The sequence below is a fragment of the Gopherus evgoodei genome, chromosome 5 (genome assembly GCF_007399415.2).
Source record: "Gopherus evgoodei ecotype Sinaloan lineage chromosome 5, rGopEvg1_v1.p, whole genome shotgun sequence".
NCBI lineage: Eukaryota > Metazoa > Chordata > Testudines > Testudinidae > Gopherus > Gopherus evgoodei.
The window spans coordinates 23,659,378-23,671,951 of NC_044326.1; the positions used below are offsets into that span (position 1 = coordinate 23,659,378).

Genomic DNA, 12,574 nt, shown 5'->3' on the forward strand with positions numbered 1-12,574 from the left:
TTTACTTATTGGTCTTCTTCCTGAAGCTGCATAAGTCGGAAGAGGAGTGCATGCTGCATGCCCTCAACGTTGGACGAGCACTGGCCTTTTATATTGATAGTACCAAGCCGTTCTGTAAGTCAACACAGTTATTCGTCACTGTGGCTGACAGAATGAAAGATCATCCTGTTTCTGCTCAGATAATATCGTCCTGCATTCACTTTTGCTATGATCAAGCACAGGTGCCGCCCCGACGATCATCACCGCCCACTCTACCAGGGCACAGGCTTCTTCAGCAGCCTTTTTGGCTCAAGTGCCTATCCAGGATATCTGGTCATTGGTCTATACCTTCACGGCCCTCTATGCACTTACCCAGCAGAGCCTGGATGATGCTGGCTTCGGTAGAGCAGTATTGCAAGCCGTCAAGCGATGAACTCCAAGTCCACCTCCGTGGATACTGCTTGTAAATCACCTAGAATGGAATCAACATAAGTAAGCACTCAAAGAAGAAAAAATAGTTACTTACCTTTTGTTCTTAAAGCACTTCACAAACAATATATTACACCCAATAATAGCCCTGTGAGGGGTTGTTTCCCCCCATTTTGCAGGTGCGTAAACCGAGACAGAAAAAGGTTAAATTGTGGTTGTGTCTTAAAAGCGGCTTTGTAAAAGTGGAATTGTGTGGTTCCCTTTTTGTTGTGCCTGACAGACTTCTATGTCACATGTGCTCAGTTTGCGTATGAAAAGAGGGTTTTTACAAACATATTTGCACACTCCATCCATGTCTGTCAGACTGGGCTCTGTCTAGCCTCATCTAACTGTACAACCCCTTTGTCTTCAGATTATGTTTTCAATTACACTAGTGCAAACCAATGAAAGGCCAGTGGGCTTATGTAAGTGTTGTTGACGGCATAACGTGAAGACTACATGAGTGACAGAGATGTACCTGAAAGTTTAGTCTGACTTGCAGAATCTCTGCTGTTGCTGTTGATATGAAAGGACACAGCTTTACTGCCACAGTCCAGAGTGAGCTCAGGGGGCTGGCAGTAAGAAAAATGTTTGTGTGTAAAATGAGCACATGTGATATGAAAATCAGAGAAACGATTAATATGGAAACACACATGTCGTACTTGCACAGTCGCTTTCTAGGGCAGAATGGCACTTTTCTAAAAGTCGCAGATACAGTCTGTAGTAGGTATGGGCAGAGAACCCAGGAGTTCTGATACTCAGTTACCTGCTTTAACCACTAGATTATATTCCTTTTCTAATAATTTTCCCCTTCTGTCACATGGAATCAGTGATTTGTTAGCTCATGGGTTGAGCTCCTTTCTTTGCATTTGTTTTTATAAAACGGGATTAAAACATCTGTTTGTAGAAAATCATATCCGTAATTACAAGGAGAGCTTTTCAGCCTAAATAAAATCCACATCCAGAGGACGGTGTAGGCAGCTTTCTGTTCTGAGGGGGGGACCTCCACACTTGTAGCAGCAGTGCAATGCCAGTGCCTAAAGCAATATTACGCAGCTATCCAACTCTCTTTTTTTCACAAGACTCTGATCCAGTTGCCATATATGGCAGAAGGTTTGATGGAAATAATACAGGCAAGTGTGTGTGGGAGTTGGCCTGATTGAATGTCAGACAGGAGGGAATTTTAAAGGGGATATATGTGGACTAAAGACCATCTTGGTGGCTGCTAGCTCATTTGAAGTCCCCTGCCACTCTCCACTCCACCCAACCAATGGTAATGGGCAGGGGAGATGGTTCTTTTCACTTCAGTCTAGGGGTGCTTTACAAGTGGTGTGTTGTTGCAATGGGGAGAACGAGCTCCTCTTTAGCACTTGGAGAGTAGTGTGGGAAAGTTATTTCTTCACTCCCTCTTAGTCTGTTGGGGCTACTTATGTGAATTGCTAGACAGGGAGGTCTTCAGGGGATTTCTCATATCTGCCTGTAAAACATCAGCACTTTGTTGGTACTATACTAGGGCCATAACTCTCACAGGCTGAAGAGAAAGACAGACAGACTGAGAATGCCATTGTCACATTTGATAATGGTAAATAGTTGCCTTCTTCTAACATGGAGCAAAGAGCTATATGAGAATAAGAACCATATGGCTTGGCCTTAAGGCTACTTTTTCTCTCTCTCTTTCATTCTAGCACTCCTATATAGAACACTCCCCAGCCACCACTTTTAAAGAGACAGTATACCTATCTTCAAAGTTAGGAAGCAATGGCCAGGAAGCAAGGAGTTCTTTTACTCAAGTTCTTCTCACTTAGTGCATCTCTGCCATTCTGTGGAATGCAGGAGAGTTTTTCTTTTTCTGGAGGGTTCTATGTAGCAGGCAACCTGTTCTCTGGCTTACTACATAGCCAATATCTTATCCGCAGCCTTTATCATGGAAGATGGTGGATAATTTCTGGTGACTAGAGCCTTTGAGTTTTACAAACATGTAAAAGAAAGAAAGGTAGGTCAAATATTTGGCCTTCCAGCCTTGATAGTGTTAATTTAAAATAGTACATCTCTACCCCGATATAATGCTGTCCTCGGGAGCGAAAAAATCTTACCACATTAGAGGTGAAACCGCGTTATATTTAACTTTCTTTGATCCGCCGGAGCGTGCAGCCCCGCCCCCCTGGAACGCTGCTTTTCCATGTTATATCCGAATTCGTGATACATCGGGTCGTGTTATATTGGGGTAGAGGTGTATATAGTAATTGTGGAAATTGATTAATTCAGTACAGGTGAGCACCCTATAATTAACTCAAATGCTTATGTAATAGGAGCATGTAGGCCCAGTACCTGGGAACACCAAGAATGTAATCCCGGCCATTGAAATCAATGGCAAAACTCCTGTTGATTTCAGTGGGACCGGGATTTCACACCTAGATGGCAAGTTCCTTGGGGCAGGTACTCTGTCTTCTATTTGGCCCTGATCCTGTAAATACTTACCTTATGTGCCTCGTCCCACTGAAGTCAATAAGACACAATGTGTGTGTTCGCATGATCAGACCTATGTTGGTACAATAGTTCAGACTACAGACTCCTGATCTAGTTGGGGCCTCCAGGCACTATTGTAATAGAAAAAAATATTAATGATACAGTTCAGGCTGCACAAAAATGTCCAGCCTTCACATTTTCAACCTCTTCATTCCAACAGTCCATTTTCACATGCTAAGAACTGAAATATTTTTAACTTTTTGGAGCTTCAATTTGACAGGTTTATTTTTAAACTGGTTTAGCTTTAAATTGATCCAAAAAAAATGAAAAGCCTGCAGTGTGCAAACTTTACATGGTCCTAAACTTTAAAATAATTCTTCACTTCATACAAACTTGGACTGACTTTCTCAATGGATTGATGTCGGCAGATGGCATATATGAATGCTACTTCGGTGTGTGTGTGTGTGTGTGTGTGTGTGTGTGAGAGAGAGAGAGAGAGAGAGAGAGAGAGGGAGGAAAACTCTCTTCTTCCCACCCACCTCTCATACTGAAATTTAAAATATTGAAGAAATTTTGTTCAATCTTTCCATGAAAGACTCTTTTTTGAGTAGACACTGCATGAGATAGTATTAGCATTCAAAAATCACAAGTCAGATCCCCAAATAATGAGATTATATTAAAAATAAATTTTTATTTGCCTTTTTGAGCCATTAGGATATGCTTACATCACATTTTCATGCTTTTCTCTGTGACCAGGAGGGATGCAAACTTAGTTGTTTTAAATGAAAGCTGAGATTCTTATGTATTCATATGACTCCAGGTCCTGGGGCTTTAAGTAAATCAACATGTGTTCCAAGACTCGTGATGAAATCATGAGATTTGGCCACACTGATGTTTCAGCTTCAGAAGTCGTGAGAAAAACTACGAGCATGTGAAAACAGCATTTATTGTGGCACCATAATTATAGAAGGGGCATCAAAGCACTCATCCAGAACACCATGGAAGTTCAAGTTTGAAACTGTGTATGAAACACAGTAATGTTCCACCTAGAAATTGATGAACCCAGTCTTCACAAGCTGAAGATGGATCCCTTGAACCCCAGAATGTTCACACACTGAATTTTTGAATATGCATTTGCTTCAGAGTTTGCCATGAGCTTCCTATGATAGTGCATTATTTTTATTCAAAATTTAATTAAAACCCAATTAAGCACTTTGGGAAAAACTTTCCCTTAAGTGTGTGAGGTATTTCGAGAACAGTATTTACTCGAGTGCATGACTTGCACATACTATTCTGTGGTTGCTGCCAAATCATTTCCCTCTGTTCTGTCTGTAACTTCCATTACTATCTGCCTTTGCCAAAATTAACTAACTGTGTGGTGTGACCAGATGCTGAAAACATGAGCCGTTGTATCAAGGTCATGCAGGAGACAGGAATGAATGTTCCCAGAAACTGAATGGTCAAGTTTCTTTACAAATAAAACACTAAGATACTTCCACTAAACAGAAGCACAGGAATTAAATCTGACCATAAGTTGTATCTGTATCTGGTCTTGATGTCAAAGTTGTTGTTAAGTGGTATTCATACCCTGCTACTGACGAGAGAGCGAGCGCTGGGGCCAGATCTCAAGATGCAGAATTGCATGAGTTGTGTGGCCCTCAAAAGAGTGTGGGTATGTTTATGGGGCAGGGAGGAAGGGAATAGAGTGGTAATAGGCCTGAGAGGAGGGATGGCCCAGTGTTTAGGCTGCTGGCCTGGGAAGCAAGAGATCTGGGTTCAGTTCCTTGCTCTGCTCGCATCTTCCTGTATGACCTCAGGTAAGGCACTTAGACTCTCTGTGCCTCAATTCCCCTTCTCCTCAGATACTGCAATAACAGGGCCATATAAGTACTTTAGATAGACACTTGGTTTGCTTAGTATGCCCTTAAGGGGGGGATTCAGCTCTAGTAACTAGAAAAGGACATTATTTGATGCCATCTTTGTTATGTCTTAATGGTTTCCATATCAAATTTGCTCAGTTTACAAGTAAAAGACATTTTTATTTCAGCCATGCAAACAGCCTGGGATCTGATTGTTAAGTTTGTTTTCTGGCTTGCGTACCATCACTGGGAGTGAAGGTTCTGTGGGCCAAGTTCTCTCGCTAGATAAATCATGTGATGTCACAAGTACAAATGAGGGCAGAATTTGGCCCTACATTTGGAACTTAGTCACATTTCTGTTAATGATGCCTCAGCCGCAATAAAATGCATTTCTCTCTTAGTTGGGTGGACTCTGCAAGGACAAAAGGCAGTAAAACCATATTTATGTCATTCAGGTCAGCAGATACTACTCTGACTACACCCAGGGAGGAGAGTTGTTAATTAAGAGGGTCCCACTTTTGCATGGTCACTTTTCTGGCCATATCTACACTCTAAGGCATCTAAGGCAATCAACAACTCAAACATTCCCCTCAACACCAGGTGCTCCAGTATGAAGATTGGTAGGTGGCAACCCCATCTAAGAATCAAAACCTAACTGTGTGCACAGAGAAAACAGGAAAAGTAAAAGCCTTCTGCCTTTATATTTTTTCAGGCCTTATTTTACAGATGAAGTTTTTGAGCTCCCATAAATTCTATCAAAATCCATCTCCTTCTGTGAATTTTTTTTCTCTTCTTTCTTTGCAGGGGCGGCATGCATAAAATAACTCACATTTCCTCAGAGATATTTGCAATTAGTATGATCTATGCTTCAGTGTCAATGTTACTTTGACCACTGAACATCACATAATGAATATGAAAAATCCATTTAAACCACACACTCAAGAGTATCAGATACAGATCTGCAATTTGGTCAGCACATCATTATTTCTTCATTAGAAAAAGAGCAGCTGGGTAGCATACTAGGCAGCAGTGCTGTCCCCTGGCTTGCAGGACCTTGGATCTAATCCCAATTTTTAGTCATAACGAAATGAATTTGGTAGTGTCAGCTGAGTTCATGTTGCAAAACTGCAAGTGCTGGCAGCTTCTTTACTCAGGAGAGGCTTGGAGATTAGCTCGTCTAGAAATTGAAACCTTTCACCTCTAGACATTATGGCTCCTCCAGGTCATTCATGAAGCGAATTAGTGAGCCAATGTGGAGAAGCTCAAGCAGTGGCAGCCTGCCTAACATATTGCCTATGGATAAAGAGAATAATTTCCACACTGCTGTTTTAACCTTCAGGATAGCAAATATTCTTCATGCTTCATCTTGAATAAAGTTCTCTGCTCAGCAAAATATAATTTTTCTGTTCTTTTGCTTGTGTGCAATGAAACCATTTTGTATATCTTTTTAAGGTGATTAAAGATGTTTGCAGCAACTGCACTGGAGTGATAGATTCAGATGGACCATCATCTAGTTCTCCGATACACAAGACAGAGCTGGAAAAGGTAAAGTTAAAGAATTACTATACTAATGCAAAGATAGATGATGATATTCTATTATGGAGGTGTCAGTACTGGCTCTAAAGTTCAGGTTGCATTTACCCTTAAAGCAGGACTCTAATTAATGATTGAATTCAATCTCTACATTTGACACAGTAACTGTGTAGCTTTTTCAGTACAATACTTGGTAACTTTTGCAGAGGAATCATTTTAAGATGCTGTATTTTTAGAAATTTTTCCCCTTCTTCCTCCCATGTCTTTGGGTTTCTCTAGCTAAGGTGCACAGTTCCCAAAGACTCCACATTTCTCTCTTACATTCTGATAACATCTCTGGCAGAGGCCATTTTTTAAATGAGACAAACACACAATTATTCCTCTTATTCAGGCAATCCAAAATCGGCCAACTTCAGCAACTCATATCCATCAGCAGCTTTTTGTTTTAGATGCTTACCAGAAGGCATGCTGAGTAGCACAGGACATGGTGGGTGGGCTCTGATGTAGAGATGGACCTGTGGGAGCGGAAGGAAACAAGCAGTGATATGGAGCCTGGGGCGGAATGGGTGGTGGGTATATGATGGGCAGGACTGGGGTTTTGGAGGCCTGGCAGAGGAAGTCCAGTCTGTACTGAGGCTTGAACACCCTGGCATTCCAAGGTAGCAGTGTTTAGAGCCTGTGAAGTGCTCATGTCTTGACACAGAGACACTTGGCTCCCTGACTCACTAAGGGTATATCTACACTGCAGTTAGGCCACCGTGGCTGGCCCATGCCAGCTGATTCGAGCTCACAGGGCTGTTTAATTGTGGTGAGACATTGAGGCTTAGGCTGTAGCCTGAACTCTGAGACCTCTCCCACCTCCTAAGGTCCTAGAACCTAGGCTGTAGCCCAAGCCTGCACATTTATACCGTAATTGAACAGCCCCTTAGCCCAAGCCCCACAAACCCAAGTCAGCTGCCACAGGCCAGCTGTGGGTTTTTAATTGTGGTGTAGACATACCCTGAGGCAGCAGACTAACAATGAACAGGATATCTGAAGTAAGGCATCCACGCACCAAGTGCTCACCAAGGCAGCGCTGCTTTAGGCCTCTAGCTTGCGTGATATCTGCGCAGTCAGACCCCATTGCAAGATGGCTGTCCTATTTGTTATGGGCCAACTCCTGGTCCCATTAAAGATTAATGTTTAAAAGTCCCATTGACTAGGATTTGACCTCAAGAGTCTGGAGGTCAAAGTCCATACTTAGGTAGCCTAGATTTACATTTTTGTATTGCTGTTGACATCAATGGAATTTCTCTGCATTTACACCAGTATAACTAAGACCAAGATTTGGCTTATGGTAATTAAGGTATATTTTTATATAATTTTCCTTGCCTGTTATACAATATAATATTCTAAAATGTTGCTGTCTATTAATGTGCTAAACAGCAAGATCAGGCAAGAAGTGCTCATAGATGAAAGAAATCTTCAAAATGATATTTTTAATGAATGCTTTAGATATACATTTACAATTGACCGCCTTACACTAACAATGCATTTGTATAGGTAGCATTTCAGACCTTTCAATGTATGTAAGAAAAGAGTCTGTTCAATTAAGTTTTTAGCACTCTGTGCCGGGTGGGAAGGAAACACACGATGGTGCGGTATAAAGTTTTCCTTGCCACAAATTTGGAATGCTGATGTTACTCATAAGTGGTGAAACCATGAGTGAGTTATGTAAAACATGTTAAACAGATGCCAATAAAAAGTTTTATGGCACACCACAACATATGAGTTTTGTTTATGCCATGCATTTTAGGTAATAGCTATTTTATAAACTTTAGATTTTTAATTTTTTTTATTAGTAATATACACATAATTGCTAGTATCTAATTTCACAGACTTTTTTATAGTCTCAGGCTCTAAGGAAACAGTTGTGATAATCTAATCTGACCTCTTGCACATTGCAGGCCAGAGAACCGCACCCCTATACTGCTGTAATAGAGCCAGAACTTCTGGCTGAGTTACCAAAATCATAATTTAAATACTTCCAGTTGCAGAGAATCCACCATTTACTCTAGTTCATACCAGCAAAGGACCCTTATTAACACACATTGAAAGTACTGAAATTCTACCTATAGAAATATGTTGTGTTTGTAGGTTGTCAGTTGTAAATTACCTAAAGCATTCATTAAAGATATAGTTTTGAAGATTTATTGTATGTAAAATGTGCTTGTTGGTTAGCACATTAACAGAGAGCAACATTTTAGAATCTATAAATGTAATAAAAATATATTATGGCTAACATGGTTCATTGTTAGATTTGGGTTACATGGTTAGACTGTTACTCTTAAAAGGATAAAAGAATGGGATATATTTGGCAATACAGTTCTAGTGTGTGCTTAGTTTTGTTTTGTTTTAACAAAACTTATGCTTGTGTGGTGACATAAGAAATCTATGTAATGTAAATGAACTCTTGACTATCTCATATTTGTTCTCAGAAATGGATGCTTGGCATGTATTTAATTTAATAATAAGCATAACTTTAATTTGACCGATGACACATTATTTGACCAGTGTGACCACATGAGAAATGACCTAATTTATTTTGTCCATGCAGAAATTGTCCTCTGAGAGGCCAAGCTCAGATGGGGAGGGTGCTATAGAAAATGGAATCGCTGCTGTGTGTAATGGAAAAGAACAAGGTGAATCCCAGATGCAGAGTGTGTTTCACATATTCAGTATAAAAATATATTTTTTTTTCCTTTTATGACTTAGGGGAATAGGTAATAATGCTTTGTAAGTAATATAATTAGTCTTATATCTGCCCTGAAAGTTGAACTGTGCCAAGGTTGAATTACATAAACCTTTACATTGGTGGTGTAGACGAGTGGACTCCCCCTGCGGCACCTCCTGCTGGTCTCTCGGGAAATTAACTCATTCCAGCTTCCAGAGCGCCCTCTGCAGGCCGGTGATCCACCTGTCCTGTGCCCCCCATGTCCCTCCCTGGACCCAGTGCCCGGCTCTTAAGGTCTCCCCTCCCCGGGGAACCTCCACTCACCACTCTCATCTCGCCTCAGTATAAGGCTACTGCCAGTCATCGTCTAGCCCCACGCCCTGGGGCAGACTGCAGTATCAGCCTACTCATCACTGTCAAGGAGGGATTGGACCTGTTGCCTTGGCCTGCCCCTGGGCTTCCTTCTGCAACCCCCAGTACCTCTTGGCCTTATGCTAGGTCGCAGCCTGGGGCCTTCCAGGCAGGAGCTCCCCAGCTCCTCTGCCTTTCCCCAGCCCTGCTCCACTCAGGTACTCTATGTCTATCTCCCTGCAACCAGGCCTTTCTCTCTCTGAATGCAGAGACAGAGTGTCTGGGCCTCTGGCTCACTGCCTCTTATGGGGGCCAGCTGGGCCTGATTGGGGTATGGCCACAGCTGAGCCTACTTTCCCCAATCAGCCCAGACTTCCTGCCCCAACCACAGCCCTCTCCTGGGCTGTTTCAAGCCCTTCAGGGCAGGAGCAGGGGAACACCCTGCTACAGCAGATATTAGGATACCTCCATTTTAGTTATCCACACGTAACATTGATGTAAGTGACAGCAAGATCAATGTCCATATGTAAGTTTTGAAATGACTTTTTCCTGTGTTTGTAAAGAATCCTGTCTTCTATGGGGGAGTTGAGCCAATCACTATGTTGCATGTAAGGTTTTCCCCTACAATTTTAAACAGGAAGGGTGTCATAGAATTTTATAAGGGAAGACAAGAATCATGTATGCTAAATGACTTTAAAATGATATACTCCACTTTGGAGTCAGAAAGTTTGTTCCCAGTCCTTAGATTCCAAGCTGAGGGACATTCCAAATTCAATTTCCTGAGTAAGGTCTGCAAAAGCAATCCCCAGATTATCTTTTTGTTTCCCCTTGAAGAAAAGACTCCTGTAAATTGGTGATACCAACCTATACCATAAACCGATACTCAGTCTTGTTCAGAAGAGCACATTTGCTTTAATCAGTACTTTCCTGTAGCTGTGAAAAAGCTGATGTAAGCTCTATTGGAAAACAGTTGCATCAGCACTGGCTTTTGGGCAAGCACTGTGTCTCCCTTTCCTGACACAAATGGGTGTTTGTTTCCTTTGGGTGTTTTAGTTTGTAATCTTTGCCCTCCCTTTCCAATGGAGATTTTGAATGACTCTCCCAAATGTATAGATCTCCACACCCCAGTCAACAGAATGGAGCACAGTAGCTCACTATGACTTCTATATCCAAAATGTATTGCTACATTTACATACTACAGAAACTTTCGTAAAACTACAGAAGACATAAAAAATTGTGTTGCGGTAGACACCCAAGCCAGTTTCATTTGTCTGTGGTATGGAAATCCAAAATATGTGCATAGTCCACAATTTTCACAAGTGTCTAGTGATTTGAGTGCCCAACTTGAGGCACCTTATAGGGGCTTGATTTTCAAAAGAGTGCTGAATGCACACCCTCTGAAAATCAGGCCCATTTGAAGTGTCCAAAGCTGGGTAATCAAAAACACTAGTCCAGGGGTAGGCAACCTATGGCATGGGTGCTGAAAGGGGGCACACGAGGTGATTTTCAGTGGCACTCATACTGCCTGGGTCCTGGCCACTGGTCAGAGGGCTCTGCATTTTAATTTAATTTTAAATGAAGCTTCTTAAACATTTTAAAAACCTTATTTACTTTACATACAACAATAGTTTAGTTATATATTATAGACTTTGAGAAAGAGACCTTCTAAAAATGTTAAAATGTATTATTGGCACGCGAAACCTTAAATCAGAGTGAATAAGTGAAGACTCGGCACACCACTTCTGAAAGGTTGCCGACCCCTGCACTAGTCACTTGAAACTCTTGGCCTTCAACTCTGTCATAGCAGAGTCAGACTTTTGTAGTAGTGAAGAGAATAATACAAAATAATGACATTTAATGCATTAACACATGGCTGTTATCACTAAATCATTTTAAGGGGTTCTGAATGAGTTGCAGGTTCTTTTTTAAATCAGCTGTAGCTGTGAGAGTGAAAGCTCAGTTAGCCATTTGAGGGAAGCTGGCTTCACTGTGCACTGATCTCCCTTCTGGTCCCACAGAGCTGCTGCCCCCCTCTCTCCACCAGCATCTTGTTCTGCTGTGGTGAAGGAGGTGAAAAGAAATGGCTTACTTGCCCGTCTGTCTTGAGATCAGGGGATGTATCCCTTTCACATACTGCAGGAGAAAGAGGTTGGGAGAAAGGTCATTTCCTCTGCCTTGCTTCTCCATGGCGGAATAAAACACCATGGGGAGTGAAGGTAGAGGAAGCAAGAACATTAGAATTCACGTGGGCTCCTTTCACTGTATTTTCCTGGAGCTGGGAATTCTTCCCTTGCACTTTCCACTTTACTGAGCTTGATTTCACTTTCTTTGAACTCTGGGGGGTGTGGACATTTATTCCCCAAATCCAGACATAAGCATTCTTCTTCCCTCCCTCCCCTACTCCACAGCTGCAGATGTTCTTAAGCTGCTGCTATGTGAGATAGCAGCCTGTCTTCAGTCAAGTGCTGCCTCCTGCTGTCTCCCTGTGCTCATGATGATATGAGCAGATCAGATGCTCTCTTTCCCTAGACCTTTGGGAATTCACTGCATGTAGGGACAGCACAATATTAGGTTACACCAGCCCTGCAGATCCATGGGCAGGATTTAGCTTTTTGTTCCCACACACAAATCATCATTCTACTGAAGATTTTCAGATAATCCACTTTCACCTCTGAAAACAGGACTGCCCCACTGCATATATGTTGGTGGTGGAGTCTCACTGAAAGAGACAGTTTTGATGACAGATGGAATTTCTAATAATTTCCATGTTAACAAATAATGAAGGCTAAAAAAAAAGACAACAAATTGTGGTTTGAGAATTTATGAATCATTTCTTTTTCCCGTGAGTTGCCAATTCACATAATTTGTACCAGTTATTTTTTAAGTCAATGTTTCATATTTCAGTTCATATCTTTCAAATTAATCTTTTATTTGTCTTTGAGGGGGCTCAGTTCAGACCCACAGAGTTGTTTTTGTGCATGCGTGCTTGTGTGTGTAGAGAGGGGGAAAGATGGTTCTAACAAGCTGAAACTCAGCTCAGCTCTGTCAAAACCACTAAGTTAAATTTCATTTCTTGTCTGTCAACTAAGGTTGAGCTCAAAGTGAGCCCCTGTTTGCAATAATAGTTGGTCAAGGCTGAGTTTTATATTGTTGATAAAACTCAAGCCAGATAATTATGGTTCTGGTTTCACAAAGAAAGTTTTGT

At 41.6% G+C, this 12,574-nt stretch overlaps 1 protein-coding gene across 4 annotated transcripts in view; it reads left to right on the top strand.

Moving 5' to 3' along the window:
* AFAP1 (actin filament associated protein 1) overlaps nucleotides 1-12,574 on the top strand; it is a 183,784-nt gene that overhangs the window by 137,339 nt on the left and 33,871 nt on the right. For all 4 annotated transcript variants that reach the window (XM_030563808.1, XM_030563811.1, XM_030563810.1 and 1 more), the window contains 2 exons: nucleotides 6,225-6,317; nucleotides 8,902-8,986. In XM_030563808.1, the coding sequence (XP_030419668.1) occupies nucleotides 6,225-6,317; nucleotides 8,902-8,986 (178 nt within the window). The remainder of the gene's footprint in view (nucleotides 1-6,224; nucleotides 6,318-8,901; nucleotides 8,987-12,574) is intronic.